Source organism: Sarcophilus harrisii, chromosome 2 (assembly GCF_902635505.1).
Source record: "Sarcophilus harrisii chromosome 2, mSarHar1.11, whole genome shotgun sequence".
NCBI classification, from domain to species: Eukaryota; Metazoa; Chordata; class Mammalia; order Dasyuromorphia; family Dasyuridae; genus Sarcophilus; species Sarcophilus harrisii.
The window spans coordinates 123,176,808-123,197,584 of record NC_045427.1 but is presented as its reverse complement, the minus strand read 5'-3'; the positions used below and the strand labels follow the sequence as shown (position 1 = coordinate 123,197,584).

The window sequence follows — 20,777 nt, the reverse complement described above, 5'->3', positions numbered from 1 at the left end:
TGATCAATTGAAACTAAGTTAGATCTTCTCTTTGTTGAAGAAATCCACTTCCATCAGAATACATCCTCATACAGTATCGTTGTTGAGGTATATAATGATTTCCTGGTTCTGCTCATTTCGCTCAGCATCATTTCATGTAAGTCTTGCCAATCCTCTCTGTATTCGTCCTGCTGCATACCCCTTTTTACTATTCAAGTTGGGGGAGAATATTCCTTGCTTCCCATTGCCACTTTCATGTTCTTACTCGATCATTCTCCCCTCTATCATTCTTAAAGTTCACTCAACTATATCCATCACCTAATCAAAATTATAGTAGCTATTATCTACCAAATTCCAGGATATTTCCCTTCTTTTCTCAACTAGTTCCATGTCGGGCTTACAAGCTTCTCCCATTCCACAAATCCTGCCTTCATACTGGATACATCAATATACATATTGATACTTTCTGAAACACTTTAACTTCATAATTCAATTTATTCATTTCACATGATGTATTCTTCTACTCCTCCACAGCTACATGAAGGAATAGATGGACCTATCTTTAATACTGCCACTATCCACAATTTCACCACTGCCATGATTACTAACTTTAAAATTCCCTTCTCTGATCTCAATCTATATTCATCCCTCTTCTTCCTTGTTCTTGCAACTCCAAATAATTTTTTGACTTCTATACTGTCAATGCCTTCTACTGCCTTGTCCCCTCAGCTTTTTCTCAAGCATTCACCCTTAAACTCAAATTTGACTCCATCCTTTCCTTTTTGCTTGAGTTCTTTGCCTACTTAACTTAGTGACTACCTTGTCCTGCCAAAGACTTAGCCTTGAATCATTCAAACCATATGCTTCCTTTACTCCTATACAAATGATCCTGAACAAAGCTGTAGAAAATCACAAAACTGTGCTGAATGAGTACACTATAAATTTTTGTTATATAGCCACAACCAAGTCTTTATTGCTTCGAGGCAATCTGTCTCTCTCTTTTTTAAATCCCTTCCTAATTAACTCCATCTCCCAGCATTTTCACTGCCTGTCCCTTATGCCTGGAATGTTCCCCTCATTTTTACCTCCTGGCTTCCTTGGCTTCATTCAATTGACATGCTAAATTCCATCTTCCACTGGAAGCCTTTCCTAATTTCCTCTTAATACCATGCCTTGCTTATCATTTTCCACTTTACTCTGTATAAGCTTTTTTTGTACTTGGCTATTTACATTTGTGTCTACCATTACACTGACAACTTCTTGAATACAGGGACTATCTCTACTTTTCTTTATGTCTCCAGTGCCCGACACCTCGTAGGTGCTTAATAAGTGATTGTAGACTGATTGACCTTTATAAGGATGCTGGAGTGTAGAAGTAAATCTCACAAAGGATAAATGTAAGGAAAAGAATTATGCATTTATATCTTTAAATGTTTATAAGTCTTTTATTGAAGGAGAGAGTTCAGGGGGAGAAAGAGCTGCTTGTTGTACTCCAAGCTCAAGGGTACTAGGGCAGCTATTTGTCATTCTGATAATATCAATAGAGTAGTCTGTTCTCAACCTGAGCACTATATCCAAGGCATAACTGAGAAATTCCCCTGAAAGTTATCAAGACACATGATTATTATGTACCCCTGATAATTTATGAGGCCATAAATAGCACCAACTGAAGGAACCCAGAAAGTGTTGCTAGAAATTATAAAGTCTTAGATAAAATACCGAAGACCCCAGTGTTATGGGCTATGTTTTCTTCATAGTTTATTCATTAAAGTCAATGACTGAAAAACAGAAAGTTTGATTTTTGTGAGATTCAACTCATGTCTAGAATATGATTCTGAGTGAGTATACCTTATTAAAAAGATCAAACATAAATAAAGAGAAAAGTTACTTAACTATATATTAAGAAGCTATGCTAATGTGAGAAGAAAGTATTGTTGGAAAAAATAGCTGGCATGGTGATGGAGAAAGTGACATTGTTATGTGTACACTAGAGACCCTCAGGACAGAAGATAGAACTAGATGAGGAATTGGGGAAACAGATCATGCGCCTGACACAGAGACATGACATAGTAATGACTGGGGACTTTCTGTTTAGCCAAAATTACTAACAGCTCTGTGACTTGCCTTAATTAAAATTCTGTCTTTCAAAAAAGATGAAAGAATAAACAAGGGGAAAATCTACTCTGGTTCTTATTCTCCTTAACAGGGAGAAAATGGACCTTGGTGTGAAAATATGGGGACCCTGAGAGGAACTGAAAATTTTCTCTTAGATTTTGTGATAGAAATGTAGAGGAAGTCAAGTATAATTTAGCATGCATGTTAGAATTAAAGAGAAAATATAGATTTCAGGGGCTTCAAATGAAATGCAGATAGGATTCTATGTGTTGAGATGTTAGTAGGAAATCATCCCAAGAAGTGGGTTGGGAAACTCTCAAGAATGAAATTCTCAAGACACAAACAGAAACAATTCTGATGTGGAAAAAAAAAAAGATGGTATTTGTCTGAAAAGACTGATGTGTATGCATAGGAATCTTGCCAACCAAATTAGATTTTTAAAAGATGTACTAAAGATGGAAACAAAGATAGGAAATAGAAAAAGGATAGAAGATAATGGCATAGTTTTGAGAAAATACTGTCAGGAATGTGAAAACTCAGAATAAGTTGATGTTGGCAAAGAATGGTAGGGACAACAAAATATGTATATTTTAAAACTAGATTGAGGGAAAGAGGAGTCTCCAAGAAGGACTGAGACTTCTGTGGAAAGATAACTGATGAGAAAGTGAGAAAGAGAGAGAGAAAAAGAAAGAGACAGAGACAGAGATAGAGAGAGGAGAGACAGAGAAAGAGATAGAGACAGACAGAGATAGAGAGACAGAAAGGCAGAGACAGCCAGCCAGAGAGAGCCAGAAAAAGAGAAAGAGACAGAGACAGAAACAGAAAGACAGAAACAGAGAGACAGAGACAGAGACAGAGACAGAGAAAGAGACAGAGTGAGCATGTGCAAATTATGACTCAATTCTTTTTTGTTTTTGTTTTGTTTTGTTTGTTAAGTTTGTTTTGTTTTATTTTTGGCCAACACGAATGATCTTTGTAGTGGTAGTGACAAATAACATCTAGCAAAAATACTAGCAGAAAGTTAATTCCCAAGATGTCAGTAGGAGTGAGCTTGGCAACCTTTTATTAGTTGAAGTCACATGTTCCAGATAGTCTTTCTCCTCAAATGTATGAAAATGACTGATAAATGTGATTTCTGAGTGAATATCCATGAAATGTGAAAGGTAATGGTGAAGAGGAAATGTACTCAAAGACTACAGAATAAATATTGTCTGTAAAAAAAGGAAGTGAATAGAACCTGCAAACTTTAGACCTGTAATCCTAACTTCTATTTCTGGAAAAATTCTGGAACATATCAAGAAAGTGATGAATAGTGAATATCTAAGTAAAGGAAGAAGTGATGACAAAAAGCCTCTCAAGTTTCATCCAAGTTTTGTCAGATTAATTATCTAAGATTAATTTTATCTTTTCTTTGACAAGATTATAAATGGGCATTTATAGGGGATATTATAGATCTTACTTTTGTTGTTCAGTTGTGTCAGACTATTTGTGAACTTGTGAACTTGATCATGGAGCTTTCTTAGCAAAAATACTGGTGCCATTTCCTTCTCCAGTGTGTTCCCATTTTACAACTGAGAAACTGAGGCAAATAGGGGTTAAATAAGGGACATCTAGCTGTCCCAGATTTTACTTTGATTTTAGTAAAACAGTTGAGAAAATGTCCCATAATATTCTTGGAAAGAACAGGGAAAGATGTGGACTAGATGCTAAAGCAATTAATTAAATGGACTCAGGCCTGATTGAATGATCAGATTCCACAGTCAGTGTACACTTGGCAGGAGGTTACAGTGGTGTTCCCTGGGCATCTGAGTTTGGCAACACACTATTTGATTTGGATAAAATGAAAGGAACTGTTGAAGGAATTAAAGACATTTTCTCTGGAGGACAGAAGTCTAGGAGTGAAAAGTGGGCCACGACAGTTATATTCAAGGGGCTTTCATAGGGAAGCAAAAGGTATCAAATATTCTGCCAAGTTTTAATTCTTTTTGTAAAAATAAACAAGTACATCCATCTCATTAGCATTCAAATTTGGTTTCATCTTTAATAAATGGTAAAAATTATATGTATGCCAAAGAATTGTTTTACAATAAATTTATGATTTATTACCAGTAAATGTTTGATTTGTGTTCATATTTTATATACTTATATACCTGGGGTTGCATAAGAATTTCTCAGGCAAAAGGGGATTGCTAGTGAAAAAAGTTTAAGAAGCCTTGATTATATTGCAAAATGCTGTTCAAGTATGAACTGGGTTAGATGTCCAGAAAAATTACTTCTACTTCAAATATTCAACTGTTCTGTACCTTAAAAGGTTACATGAGGTTTGACGGTGAGAAGCTGCTTGGGAAATAGGTAATCACCCTATAAGACATCAATACAAATGGCATTTGATCTTGGGATGATGGTTAGCTAGTACTAAAGAAAATTCTTTTGGGGCTAAAGAGAATTTAAAAAATTGAGTTTTCCTTAATTCCTCATCATAAACAATTTTTTTTAGCATCTGAGAGTATTTGAATTCTTATGGATAGAATGTTGGGCATGAAGTCAGGAAAATCTGGATTCAAATTTATCCTCAAATAATTACTAGTTGTATGACCATGGACAAGTCACTTAATCTTTGTCTCCCTCAATTTTTTCATCTGTCAAATGGGTATAATAATAACCCCTAGCTCCCAGAGTTCTTGAAAAAATGACTTATTTGTATAGTTTGCAAACCTCAAAACAATGAATAAATTAGTAAGAATTTATTAAACATCTATTATGTAATATATACTGTTATAAGCAAATCAAAAGTTTCAAAAACACAACTCGACCTCAAGAAGCTTATAACGTAGTGTGAAGACAACATTCAAACAAATCTATACAAAACATGCTATATACAGGACAAAAAAGAAATAGCAGAGGGAAGGTACTAGAATTAAGAGAAATTAAGAGAAAAAGAGAAATTCTTTCTGTAAAAGGAGGGGTTTTATTTGGGAATTGATGGAAGCCAGGGAAGAAAGCAAGCAGAGTTGAGAGAAGAGAGCATTGTTGTTTGTTCTTCAATTTCTAAGAGGACCAATGACATTACAGGGTGATGTCTTGACTTACTAGTGAATTAGATTGAAATGAGGCACAATTGCACAAAGTCATCAGCCTCATTCTCTCTTCTGGAGTTATCAAAGTCCCATGGCAAGACAAAGGTCAGGGTGACTAGTGATGGCCTGGGATGCAGTTGGGGTCTTTGATTATTTAGCCAAACACTAAACTCTCCAAAGTGCCTGTTTCAGTTAACCCTATGACTCTTGGAACAAATTGTTCTCATCCACCCATTCTTTTAGATGACGTCTTCATCATATGTTTAGGGGAGACATCTCCCTAAATCACTGAAAGGTTTGATATCTGTTGGTTATCATCAACCTGATGTAGCTCATCTGCTGAGATGGCTTACTAAGGATGTCACCATTTCACTTGTGGCACTTTCCAAATTAATTATTGTTATTAAAATTATTTTATTTTTATTATTATAAAATTATTAATTAATTAATATTAATGTTGTGTTTCCTCATTACTAATGCTAATTTCTTTTCACATACTATCTTCATTTTTGGAGATGGGGAGGGACATCTGTTCCCTAGGGGATAACTTCATGACTCTTGAAACTGCTTTAGTTTCCAGAAGGAGGGGTGGAAAATGGGAAGAGGATATATCTTCAAAATTTAATAATAAATACTTCCCTCTGTTTCCTTCATTTCCTCTTTTTTTCCTCTTCTTTTCCACATCTTCCAGATCTTCACAATACCTAGGACATTACCTGGCACAAGAACCACTTATGAAATGTTGATTCTTCCATCTTTTGATTCCTCATCCCTTTCTTAGGTCTTCTTTTATCCTTTTACCATTCCCCTTTTATCTTCTATTCTCTTTCCTCCTTGCCTTACTTCCCTTTCTTCCTCTTTGACTTTCTCCTTTTCTCCTTTTTTTCTTTCTCCTTTTATTTTTTCAGCCTATCCATCTTTTCTGGCAGATTCTAAGTAACTCCTTGCTCCTCTTTATGAATAGACCATTCAATATTTGTCCAAGGTTACTTAGCTATAGAAACACATTGCTGTCATATGAGCATTTCTGCAGAGAACTTGGATCTTAAACCTAGCAGCAATGTTACCCACCAGAGACAAGTCATGTTACATCTCATTACTATCTTCCTGACAAAACTAGTCACTTATTACCACATAGCTGACTGACATATCAGTGACAAACAGCAAAGTGACACTTTTCCCAACAGTTCCACCATCCTAGGAAAGTAACTAGACTTTGCTCTCTTCTGTTCCTCGCCAAGTTCTTTGGCTAAGATTTTAGCTAAGTCTGCCTGCTTATCCTGTCAGAAGATTTATGGCATATTTCATTCCAAACCCTTATAGAAGCAGTATTTTATTTCTGAGATCTCATGGTGGTTGGTGATGTTCCTAGAGTACATATGATAGAGATCTAAATCTAACGCAGTTCTCTCAAGCCCAAATCCTATTGAAACCTAACCTAATGGTGGTTGTGGTGGGCAAAGGGGCACACCAGATAGTGTAGGGTGGACCATATGCAAGAAAAACAATGCTACAATAAGATCAATCCAAGAAAGCTGTTTCTTGGAGTTTTGTCTGTTATTAGTTGTTTCTGAGGAAGAGAAATAAATGGTTTAGATTCAGGTTTCCCTCCTTGACTTTTTAATATGAATATTTCTTGGAAGCAGCGAGCATAGCCTGTAATCCTGTTCTTGCGATACTATCTGCATTTATATAGTACCATGCCTTGAGTAATGTGTGCATGTAGGCTCCTTGAGGGGGTATTCATTGTGTCAGCAGGGAATCTCAGGTGGAAGTCAATTCTTTTCAGTCCCTCCACTAAAAGTTCTTTGCAAACTTGGCTTTTAACAGATTATACCATAGACTTATTATCCTTGGATTGAGTAATTATTAAAGGAATATGTTTAAATGCAAATATTTTATGCATCTGAATAATAGCTATTGAAGCCAGATATGTACTCCAAGAGAATGAATGGAAGGATAAACTTTGGCCTTGCATTTAAGGTATGTTACTACAGCTTCAATAAGGCAGCTAGATAGCATAGTGGATAGTGTATTAGACTTGGAACCAGGAAGACAGATCCCTCTGAGTTAAATTCTGGCCTTAAACCTTACTAGCTATGTGAATGAGTAAGTCACTTAACCCTGTTTTCTCTGTTTCCTTATCTGTAAAATGAGATGGAAAAGTTAATGGTATAGCACTCCAATATCTTTGCCAAGAAAATCCCAATTGGGATCATGAAGAGTTGGACAAAACTGAAATGACTCAAACACAACAAACACTCTCAAAATAGTGCATCATTTTATAGGATTTAGAGATAGAAAGAGAATTTAAATGAAATGTAGTTCTAACTCTTCATTGTTTAAGTGAGGAAACCAAGGCCCAAGGATGGCATATGAATGGTTCAAGATCATTTAGGTAGAAAATGGCATTTCCCTTATTAAACCATCATATTTTCACACTAAGTCCATTGGTTTTTCTTTTACAATGTCATGTCTCTCATGCACTAAGATTTATTCTTGCAAGGTCCAGTCATCAGTAAATCAATACTCTCTTGAAAAAAGGATGTAATAGATGTGATTCAAGGAGCTTTTATAAGGAAAAGAGAAAAAAGGAAAAGTTTAAGGTTGTGTTGTGTTAAAATATGTTGTGTTTTGTTATTAACAAGTCTTTGAAGGCTAGAATCCAAAAGTGGTGTGGTCTAATTAAAAGAACCTGAAGTTTTCAAAAGGCAGACATGAGTCCTCTTCTGGATTCTGCTGTCTTATAGCTGTGTGTGACCTTTGCCAAGTTGTATCCCTTACATATAGTGCAAAGGGCAATTGAATTGTTATCAGAAGACCAGATTCAATACTAATTCTGCTATGTACTGTCTACATGACCTATAAAAATCACATGCTAACCTTGGGTCTTAATTTCCTCACTTGAAGAATGAGAAATTGGGGTTTAGATTTTCCAAATATGTTAACCCCTCTTACTTCTTGGGCTTCAGTTTTTCCCGTATTTATAATGGATATGTTGGACTAGATAATCTCTAAGTACCAATCTAGCACCCAATCCTTGATGCTATGATTTCTAAAGTTTTTTCATGTATTAATTTCTTTGATATTATGATTATAACTTTCTCTCAACATTGCTCTAGGTTCTACATTTTTTGAATTGGACCAGTGGTTTAATTTTTATTTTTTTTTTGTAAGGCAATCGAGGTTAAGTGACTTGCCCAGGGTCACACGGCCAGAAGTGTTAAATGTCTGAAGGCAGATTTGAACTCAGGTTCTTCTGACTCCAGGATCAGTGTTTTATCTACTGCACCATCTAGCTGCCTCTAACCAGTGATTTCATAAATTTAAGAAGAAAGTTTCAAAAAACTTGATTTGCCAATGAAGATCGACAGATTCTCTGCAACTTAAAAACTTAGAAAGTTGTAACTTAGAAATGGAGAAAGTTGTAAGCTGTAATCTACTGAAAGGGTAAGTGATGAACCCATGATCACACAATCAATAGATAAAAGGAACAAAAACTCGAGTCTTCTTGACAGCAAAACCACATCCATGACACCACCTTGACTCCCAACTCCACAACTATGCATAGTGTTTTCTAAATATAGCCTTTTGATATATCATTTAATTTATTTTTGTTTATTTATTTATTTATTTTTGCTGAGACAATTGGAGCCAAGTGACTTGCCCTGGGTCAACACAGCTAAGAAGTGTTAGGTGTCTGAGACCAGATTTGAACTCCGGTCCTCCTGACTTTAGGGCTGGTATTTTATCCATTAGCTGCCCTTTTGATATATTATTTAAAAATAATTCAGTGGTATAATGGTCCTATGGCAGACCATCCATGCAATGGTTGTACCTTCCATATTCCAACCCTATAGGGACAATGTATATGGATATTCTTTGGTAACTTTACTTGTACTGTAACATGTTTACTTTCATGATTACTTTCTAATTCCCTGATCACCCAAGTCCCAAGCTCTAAAGGACTGCAAACTTCAATATTCAATGTTAGGGATGCAAACTTCCATGTCACACTTACCGTGGCCAACAGGGAATCTAAAAAGCTATCTGAAAAAACAGCACCAGTAGAGAAAGAGGTACTTAGGTGCAAGCTTGTTCCTAGGAGACCACCATGCATTCCACTGAGTTGCTCAATAAAATGAATGTTGGAAGGATTTTCTGCAAGGCAAGTAGACAAAAAGAACAGGCCAACAGGCTAGGATTAGAAATAAAGGAATTGACTCAGGAGCATCAATGTTTGTGTTTGACCCTGCTACAACATCTTATTTCAATGACTTTGAAGTACATCTTTCTAATTCAATCTCTATCCCTTAAACCCTTTTGTTTATGGAAAATATATATAGATATAGATAGGTACATAGATAAATAGATGGATGGATGGATGGATGGATAGACTGATAGACAGACAGATAGATGGATAGATGGATAGATAGATGGATACATGGATGGACAGATAAATAGATATACAGATATATGGGGGCAACTAGGTATTGCAGTGGATAAATTGCTGGGTTTGGAGTCAGGGAGACTCATTTTCCTGAGTTCAAATATGACTTTGGATACTTCCCAGCTATGTTTCCCTAGGCAAGTTATTTAGTCCTGTTTGCTTCAGTTCCTCAGCTCTAAAATGAGCTGAAGAAAGACTTGGCAAACCACTTTGGTATCTTTGCTAGGGAAACCCCAAATAATGTCATGAAGAATTGGATATGACAAATGACTGAATTATAATTCTGCCCACATATATGTATTTATGTACACAGCTATATATTTTCTTTATATATGTGTAGATATAGATATGTATATATAGCTCTCTTTATATAGATATCCATAAATATATATATGCTTATTTATAAGTATATACACAACAGATACTTTCTTTTTTAAACTAGACACTATATTTTTGAACTATGAAGTACAGAAAGGATTACAGTCTAGTACCCTCAAGGCTGTTGGCTATTTGGCTATGAGTCACATAGCATTTCATACTCTTATGCCTGAAACCAGGTTCAGAAACCAATAGTCCACCTTTCCAGCAGTTGAGAGGCAGCTCTCTCAAATCAGAGTAATTTGATAAGCATAGTCTGCTGTCACAAGGTCTCTCATTTGCACTAGGCATTTTAGACTTCTCTGAAAACCAAATGATGAAAGGAATCTCTCTTCTTTTGATTTCTCAATCAATCTTACCATATGCTGCCAATTAAGACTTTTTAGTACATATCCACTTTAGGAAGAAGTTGTGACACAAATGGAGATAGAATTAAAGAAAAATTTAAGAATTCCAGGGGTGAACAGCAAGAAAGAACTTCTGTGATTAAGGGGGTTATGAGAGAATGAATGGTAATAGATAATAAGCTTCTGTACTCTACTTAGGATTAGAATATCCCAGACTCCTAGGATTTACAGTGAATTCCATCATGATTCAGATTTGCTTGGAGCTTGGTATTACAGAATCACTGGTTAATTCCTCCTGATTAATTTTTAGAACTGCCCAGAAGAACTTCAAAGCCCTACCCATGGCAGAGTTTCATAGTAACAATAATGACAAATATTTATATGACAATTTAAAATTTTCAAAGAACTTTATGTATATTATTTTTTTACTATTACACCTGAAAATGCCATTTTAAAATACTTTGCTACCCCATGCGTTTTTATCAGACTTAGATAAAAAGTCTATTCCTGGGTCTGATCCTGGGCAAAATTGCAAAGCAATAGTTTGTTTTCCAAATTCCTACATCCCTGTTCTTGTACTTTTTCTTTCCTTTCCTTTTCTCTCCACTAATATCACCCCATTTCCAAATCACATCCCAAATACTATTAAGTTCTAGTATCTTCAAATTAATTAGGACATAATACATTCAAAAACAGTATCAAGCATCTTAGAAGTATTGGATTTTACTAAAAGGACCTCAACAAATATATACCAATAACTCAACTAATGGAATGAATCTTGAAAAGCAAAATTTCAGCTATTAGAGGATTTAGAAGGGCTTTTGTAGGGCACGAGTCTCTTATGAGCACCTCTAAACTTCCATAAATGTTCATTTTTTCTAGCAACTGAGGTCTGCCCTATTATAAAATCTCCATGTACATAGAGATAAAAAGTTCATCTTTTTTTTTGAAGCAGGAAGAGCCAGACTATGAAGATGTTGACCTTATCTCTCAACATCAGCTTTGTGATGGGGTTTTTACTAGATAATGTCACCAAAGTTCTAAAATTTCATTATGCCCCACTGCCTCTTTTCACGGTCATAGCATCTAGACAGACCATGAAGGGTTTTTTTTATTTTATTTTTTTTTATAAAGATTATAGTTCTTTATCTGAGAATTACAAATAGAATCCAGAACCTCATTATATAATGACACAATAATCCTGGCTCCCATTATTCCTGTAAATACCACCTCCTTATGTACCCCCTCTCAAAAAAACAAAAAGAAAAGAAAACATACTCAGTTCAGTTATGATGGGAATCCGTCTAAATTTTTCTTGAAATGAAGAATATGGGGTATGTCTAGAACACCGTTCTGTAAAAATAGGCAGCAAAAAAGAGAAAATCTGGTAAATGTGAAAACAATAACTTGAAGACTTTAAAAAATGTAAATGTGCTCTAAGCACTTCTTAATGATACTATGCATGCCCCCAAATCATGTTCTTTCCTATAGTTAGGATTCTTCCTTTCTCTAGCTATTTCTTTCTCTCTTTTGTTCTCTCTGTCTCTGTCTCTGGTTGTTGCAGTTTCTTTGTAAGGTGAATTTATTTAGTTGACACTTCCAGGGATTTAGAATAAATAATTGTCTGGAGATTCCATTATTGACATCATAACAAAAACATAATTATGTTTTGTTAAATGGAAGTGCTGGGTGTCAGTTGTTAGTTAGCAGCCCATCCCCCTCCCAACGTTCTTTAGAATATTTTTTATTTTTATTTCCACAGTTACATATAAAAGAATATTTTTGTTATACATACACATTCATTATTTTTACAAATATCCATATGAATCATGTTGGGAGAGAAAAATCAGGCAAAAGGGAAAAACCACACACACACATACACAAAACCTATTAGAAAAAAAATGAATATAGCATATGTTGATTTACATTCAGTCTTCATAGTTCTCTCTCTTGATGAGGATGGCATTTTCCATCCAAGTTTATTGATATTGCCTGGATCACTGAATTTCTGAGAAGAACCACGGCTGTCATAGTTGATCATCACATAATCTTTTTGTTGTCTTATACAATGTTTTTCTGGTTTTGTTTGTTTTATTCCGCATCAGTTTATGTTAATCTTTTTAGGCCTTTCTAAAATCAGCCTGTTGATTATTTTTAGTAGAACTTATCCTCCAATTAATGGGCATCTATTCATTTTCCATTTCTTTGCAACCACAAAAAGAACTGCTATAACACTTTAATATATGTTGGTCTTTTTCCCTCTTTTATTATTTATTTTGGGATGCAGACTCAGTAGTAGAACTACTGGATCAAAGGGTATATATATGCACAGTTTTATAGCTCTTTGGGCATAGTTCCAAATTACTCTCCAGAATGGTTGGCCCCTTTTACAATTCCACCAGCAATGCATTAATGTTCCAGTTTTTTCACATTCCCTACAAAATTTATCATTATCTTTTCCTGTTATCTTGGCTAATCAGAGTTGTTTTAATTTGCATATCTCTAATCAGTAGTGATTTAGAATATATTTTCATATGAATGTAATTGGTTTTAATTTCATCAGCTGAGAATTGTTTGTTCATATCTTTTGACCATTTATCATTTGGAGAATAAATTATATTTTTATAAATTTGAATCAGCCCTTTATACGTTTTATAAATGAGTCCTTTCTCAGAAATACTGGCTGTAATTTTTCCCATGCATTCTGCTTTCCTTCTAATATTAGCTGCATTGGTTTTATTTATGCAAAACCTTTTAAATGTAATATAATTACCCATTTTGCATTTCATATTGTTCTCTAGTTCATCTTTGATCATAAATTCCTCTGTTAGGCAAAGATCTGATAGTAAACCATTCCTTGCTCTCCTGCTTTATGTATAGTATCATTTTTTTAACCTAAATCCTGTGTGCATTTTGACTTTATTGTATTATGGGATGTGAGATGTAGGCTTATATGGGGTTTGTGACATATTATTTTCCAGTTTTACCAGCAATTTTTGTCAAATAGTGAGTTCTTATTCCAGAAGCTGTAGTTGGGGATTTATCAAGTAAGAGATTACTATAGTACTATATTCATTGATTATTTTGTCATGTGTATCTAAACTTTTCCAATGCTCCACCACTATATTTCTTAGCTAGTACCAGATGGTTTCGATGACTGCTGCTTTATAATAAAGTTTTAGGTTTGTTACTGCTGGGATACTGTATTTTTTTTTTTTTTCATGAATTCTCTTGATATTCTTGACCTTTTCTTTTTTCCAGATGAATTTTGTTTTGATTTTTTTCTAGCTCTATAAAATAATTTTTTGACAGTTTGGTATGGTACTGAACAAGTAGATTAATTTAGGTAGAACTGTCTTTTTAATTACATTAGCCCAGCTTAACCATGAATAATTGATATTTTTCCAATTGTTTGGATCTGATTTTGATTATGTGAAAAATGTTTTGTAATTGTGTTCACATAGTTCTGGGGTTTGTCTTGATAGGTAAACATCCAACTATTTTGTCTATGTATTTTAAAAGAATATTCTTTCTATCTTTTGCTAGTATCATATAGAAATGCTAATGATTTGTGTGGATTTATTTTATGTCCTGCAACTTTACTAAAATTGTTAATTATTTCAAATGGATTTTTGGTTGATTCTATAGAATTCTCTAAGTAGACCACCATATAATAAGCAAAGAGTGAAAGTTTTATCTCCTCGTTGCTGAGTTCAATTCATGTATTTTCTTTTCTTATTGCTAAAACCAATATTTCTAGCACAACATTGAATAATGGTGATAATCCTTGTTTCACCTCTGATCTTATTGGGAATGAATTTAGCTTCTCCCCATTACAGATAATTCTTGCTAATGGTTTTAGATGGATGATGCTTATAATTTAAGGAAAACTATTGATTTCTATGCTCTCTAATGTTTTTTATTAGAAATGGGTGCTATATTTTGTCAATAGATTTTCCTGCATCTATTGAGATTATCATATAATTTCTATTAGTTTTGTTATAAATATACTCAATTATGCCAATAGTTTTCCTCATATTGAACCAGCCCTGCATTCTTGGCATAAATCCCACTTGGTCATAGTGTATTATACTGCTGATTAAAGTTGTTGTGAAAAAAATAATAAAAAAAAGTTGTGGTGATCTCTTTACTAATGTTTTGTTTAAAATTTTTTCATCAATATTCATTAGGGATATTGATCAGCAATTTTCTTTGTTTTGGCTCGTCCTGTTTTAGAAATTCAGCACCATATTTGTGTCATAGAAGGAATTTGATATGACTTCTTTGCCTATTTTCCCAAATACTTTATAAAGTGTTGGAATTATTCTTTAAATGTTTGGTAGGATTCAATTGTAAATCCATTTGTCCCTGGAGAATTTTTTCTTAGGGACTTCTTGGATGACTTGTTTGATTTCTAAAATGGGGTTGTTTAAGTATTATATTTCCTCTTCTATTCATCTGGGTAATTTATATTTTTGTAAATATTCATTTCAATTCGATTTTCAGATTTTTTGGCATACAATTGAGCAAAATATCTCCTAATTATTGCTTTAATTTCTTCTTCATTGGTAGTAGTTTCACTCTTTTCATTTTTGATGCCAATTATTATTGTTTTTCTTTTTTCTCCCTTCTTGTTTATCTATTTTATTGATGTTTTCATACAACAAACTCTTAGTTTTTTTTAATTAGATGAATTGTTTTCTTACTTTCAATTTTATTAATCTCTTCTTTGATTTTCAGAATTTCTAATTTGGTATTTAATTGGGGGTTTTTAATTTGTTCTTTTTCTATTTTTTAGCTGCATGCTCTTTGAGTGATCTTTTTTCTCTATTTTATTCATTGAACTATCTAGAGATATGAATTTTTCCCTAACTGTTTTGGCTACATCTTATAAGTTTTGGTATATTGTCTCATTATTGTCATTCTCTTCAATGAAATTAATGATTGTTTCTATTATTTGCTGTTTGACTCATTCATTCTTTGAATTTATATTATTCATTTTCCAATTGGTTTTTAGTCTATCTTTATCTTACCTTGGTCATAATGTATGAATCCCACTGGTGATAATGTATTATCCTACAGAGAAATTGTTGTAATCTTTTTACTATTATTTTATTTAAATCATTTACATTGATATTCATTAGGGAGATTGGTATATACTTTTCTTTCTCTGCTTTGGCTCTTGCTGGTTTAAGTATCAGTACTATATTTGTGTCATAGAAAGATTTTGACAGGACCTGATTATCATTTCTTAAATCACAATATTATTCCATTACAATCATGTAGCAGAACTTATTTAGATTAATTAGAAATTAATAGGAAACCCTTAATTTCTACTTCTTTGCCATCACAAAAAGTGTTTCTATGAATATTTTTGTATGTAGAAAACTCTTTTCTTTTTTTATTTCATTGATATACAGATCCAGTAGTTCTATTGCTGGGTTAAGGAATATACACTTTTAAAGTCCTTTGGAAATAGTTTGAAATTATTTTCTAAAATAGTTGAACAATAATATATTAATATACCACTCCCTCCAGAATTGTTCTCTAGGACTTATTTTTTTTTGTTGTTGGCATATTATTCAATTTTACAAGTATGAGGTGGTATCTGAGTGTTTTTTTTTGTTGTTGTTTGTTTGTTTTTTATTATAGCTTTTTATTTGCAAGATATATGCATGGGTAATTTTTCAGCACTTACCCTTGCAAAACCTTGTGTTCCAACTATTCCCCTTTTTCCCTGCACCCCCCTCCCTTAGATGGCAGGTAGACCAATACATATTAAGTATGTTAAAGTATATATTAAATACAATATACGTATACACATCCATACAATTATTTTGCTGCACAAGAAAAATCAAACTTTGATATAATGTAAAATTAACCTGAGAAGGAAATAAAAAATGCAAGCAGACAAAAACAGAGGAATTGGAAATGCCATGTAGTGGTTCACACTCATTTCCCAGAGTCCGTTCACTGGGTGTAACTGATTCTATTAATTATTGAACAAATGGAACTGATTTACTTCACCTCATTGTCCATCACAATTGATCACCAAATAGCATTGTTGTTTAAGTATATAATGATCTCTTGGTCCTGTTCATTTCAATCAGCATCAGTTCATGTAAGTCTCTCCAGGCCTTTCTGAAATCTTCCTGCTTGTCATTTCTTACAGAACAATAATATTCCATAATATTCATATACCACAATTTATTCAGCTATTTTCCAATTGATGGGCATCCACTCAATTTCCAATTTCTAGCCACTACAAAGAGGGCTGACACAAACATTTTTGCACATACAGGTCCCTTTCCCTTCTTTAAGATCTCCTTGGGATACAAGGCCAGTAGTAACACTGCTGGATCAAAGGGTATGCACACTTTGATAACTTTTTGAGCATAGTTCCATATTGCTCTCCAGAATGGCAGGATGTATTCACAATTCCACCAACAGTGTATCAGTGTCTCAGTTTTCCCACATCCCCTCCAACATTCAGGATTATCTTTTCTTGTCATTCTAGCCAATCTGAGAAGTGTGTAGTGGTATCTGAGTTGTTTTGATTTGCATTTCTCTGATTAATAATGACTTGGAGCATTTTTTCATAGGGCTAGAAATAGTTTCAATTTCTTCGTCTGAGAATTGTCTGTTCATATCCTCTGACCATTTATCATTTGGAGAATGGCTTGATTTCTTATAAACTAGAGTCAATTCTCTATATATTTTGGAAATGAGGCCTTTATCAGAACCTTTGACTGTAAAAATATTTTCCCAGTTTATTGTTTCCCTTCTAATGTTGTCTGCATTAATTTTGCTTGTATAAAAGCTTTTCAATTTGATATAATCAAAATTTTCTATTTTGTGATCAATAATGATCTCTAGTTCTTCTTTGGTTACAAATTCCTTCCTACTCCACAGGTCTGAGACGTAAACTATCATATGTTTTTCTAATTTATTTATAATCTCATTCTTTATGCCTAGATCATGAACCCATTATGACCTTATCTTGGTGTATGTATTAAGTGTGGGTCAATGCCTAGATTCTGCCATACTAATTTTCCATTTTCCCAATAGTTTTTGTCAAACAGTGAATTCTTATCCCCAAAGCTGGGGTCTTTGGGTTTGTCAAATACTAGATTAATAAAGTTATTGACTATTTTGTTCTAACCTATTCCACTGATCAACTAGTCTATTTCTTAACCAATACCAGATGGCTTTGGTGACCACTGCTTTATAATATAGTTTTAGATTTGGTACATTTAGGCCACCCTCATTTGATTGTTTTTCATTAGTTCATTAGTTCCCTTGAAAGTCTTGACCGTTTCTTCTTCCAGATGAATTTTATTGTTATTTTTTCTAGGTCATTAAAATAGTTTTTTGGGAGTTTGATTGGTATAGCACTAAGTAAATAGATTACTTTAGGTAATATTGTCATCTTTATTATATTTGCTTGACCTATACAAGAGCACTTAATATTTTCCCCATTGGTTAGATCTGATTTTATTTGTGTGGAAAGTGTTTTGTAGTTTTGCTCATATAATTCCTGATTTTCTCTTGGCAGATAGATTCCCAAATATTTTATACTTTTGGCAGTTACTTTAAATGGAATTTCTCTTTGTATCTCTGTTGGATTTTGTTAGTGATGTATAAGAATGCTGATGATTTATGTGGGTTTATTTTGTATCTTGAAATTTTGCTAAAGTTGTGGATTAGTTCTAATAGCTTTTTAGTAGAATCTCTGGGTTTTCTAAGTATACCTTCATATCATCTGTAAAGAGTGATAATTTGGTTTCCTCATTGCCTACTCTAATTCCTTTATTCTCTTTCTCAACTCTTATTGCCAAAGCCAGCATTTCTAATACAATAATGAATAGTAATGGTGATAGTGGGCAACCTTGTTTCATTCCTGATGTTATTGGGAATGGTTCCAGTTTATCCCAAATATATATAATGCTTACTGATGTTTTTAAATAGATGCTACTGACTATTTTAAGGAAAAGTCCTTTTATTCCTATACTCTCAAGTGTTTTTAATACGAATGGATGTTGGATTTTATCAAATGCTTTTTCTACATCTTTTGAGATGATCATGTGGTTTTTGTTAATTTGGTTATTAATATGGTGAATTATGCTAATAGTTTTCCTAATATTGAACCAGCGCTGCATTCCTGGTATAAATCCTACTTGGTGGTGGTGTATTATCCTGGGGATGATTTTTGCTAATATCTTATTTAAGATATTAGTATCAATATTCATTTGGGAGGTTGGTCTATAATTTTCTTTCTCTCTTTTCAACCTACCTAGTTTAGGTATCAGTACCATATATGTGTCATAAAAGGAATTTGGTAGAGTCCTTCATTCCCTATTTTTTCAAATAGTTTATATAACATTGAATTTAATTGTTTTTTAAATATTTGGTATAATTCACATATAAATTCATCTAGTCCTGGGGAATTTTTCTTAGGGAGTTGAATAGATTGTTCCATTTCTTTTTCTAAAATGGGACTATTTAAGCAATTTACTTCCTCCTCTATTAACTTTCGGAAGTTAGATGCTATACCACTTGGTGCATATATGTTTAGTATTGATATTGCTTCATTGTCTATGCTACCCGTTAGCAAGATAGTTTCCTTCCTTATCTCTTTTAATTAGATCAATTTTTGCTTTTGTTTGATCTGAGATAAGGATGGCTACCCCTGCTTTTTTGACTTCACCTGAAGCATAATTGATTCTGCTCCAGCCTTTTACCTTTACTCTGTATGTATCATCCTGCTTTAAATGTGTTTTCTGTAAACAACATATTGTACGGTTCTGGCTTTTGATCCACTTTGCTATCCACCTTCGCTTTATGGGAGAGTTCATCCTATTCACATTTACAGTTAAAACTACTAATTCTGTATTTCCTGCCATTTTCTCATCCCCAGATTAGGCTTTTCTTTCCCCTCTTACCCCCTTCCCCAGTATTAAGCTTACAGTAACCACTTGCCTCACACAGTTCTCCCTCTTTAGAACCCTCTCACTCCCTATGAGTCCCTTCCCCTTTCTTATACATTTCCCTTATTATTCTTTTCCTTTTCCCTTTTTCTCTCCCACTTTTTAATGAGATGAGAGAAGTTTCTCTGTAAACCAAATATGTCTATTTTCTCTTTGAGCCAAATCTGATGAGAGTAAAATTCCCACAATTTCCCTCCTCCCTAAGTTCCCTCACATATGATAAGTTTTCTTTGCCTTTTTGTGGGATGTAATTTTCCTCTTTTTACTCCCCTTTTCCCTTTTTTGGATACTATCCCTTTTCTCGTTCTACTTCCCTTTTTTATATTATATCAATAAAATCAAACTATACATGCAATCTTTATGTGTATCCATAACAGAAATACAGTTCTCAAGAGTTCTTTTTACCTTTTTCTACTTCTCTTGGGCCCTATAGTTGGAGGTCAAATTTTTTGTTTAGCTCTGGTTTTTTCATTAGAAACAAATAGAATTCACCTGTTTCATTAAATGTCCATCTTCTTCCCTAGAAGATAATGCTCAGTTTAGCTGGGTAGTTTATTTTTGACTGCATTCCAAGTTCTTTTGCCTTTTGGAATACCAGATTCCAGGCCTTTTGATCCTGTAATGTGGAAGCAGCTAGATCCTGAGTGGTCCTTATTGTGGCTCCTTGGTCTTTGAATGTTTTTTTCTGGTTGCTTGTTATATTTTTTCTTTAGTTGATAGTTCTGAAATGTAGCCACAATATTCCTTGGAGATTTCATTTTAGGGTCTCTTTCAAGAGGTATTTAATGAATTCTTTCAATGCCTCTTTTACCTTCTGATTCTATTATATCTGGGAAGTTCTCTTTGATGATTTCCTGTAAAATAATGTTGAGGCTCTTTTTTTCATCATAATTTTTCAGGAAGTCCAATAATCCTCAGATTATCTTTCCTACATCTATTTTCTAGGTCTGTTGCTTTTCCAAGAAGATATTTAATATTTTTTTCTATTTTTTCTTTTCTTTTTGGTTTTGCTTAACTAATTCTTGATGTCTTAACAAATCATTCATTTCTATTTGTTCAGTTTTGATTTTTAATGAATTATTTTCCTCATTAGTTTTTTTAAACCTCTCTTTGTATATTGAGTTTTTAAATGAGTTGTTTTGCTCTATGAAATTTTTTTCATTTCACTAATTTTTTTTACTGAGTTATTTTCTTTTTCCAATTCACAAATCCTACTTTGCTGGGATTTCTTTATCTTTTCCAATTCACAAATTCTGTTTCCCTGGGAGTTCTGTACCTTTTCCAATTCACATTTCAGGAAGTATTTTTTTTCTCCACTTTATCAACTTTTTTTAGTGAGTTATATGCCTTTTCTGTACTCTCTTGCAGAACTTTTCTTTCCTTTCCCCATTTTTCTTCTAGCTCTCTTTTAAGATCTTTTATAATTTTTTCTAGGAGAGCCTTG

At 33.6% G+C, this 20,777-nt stretch overlaps 1 protein-coding gene across 3 annotated transcripts in view; it reads right to left on the bottom strand.

The window, feature by feature from the left end:
- KCNU1 (potassium calcium-activated channel subfamily U member 1) overlaps window positions 1-20,777 on the bottom strand; it is a 281,023-nt gene that overhangs the window by 10,286 nt on the left and 249,960 nt on the right. For all 3 annotated transcript variants that reach the window (XM_031950682.1, XM_031950683.1, XM_031950684.1), the window contains 2 exons: window positions 11,625-11,699; window positions 9,193-9,332 (listed from right to left, as the gene is read on the bottom strand). In XM_031950682.1, the coding sequence (XP_031806542.1) occupies window positions 9,193-9,332; window positions 11,625-11,699 (215 nt within the window). The remainder of the gene's footprint in view (window positions 1-9,192; window positions 9,333-11,624; window positions 11,700-20,777) is intronic.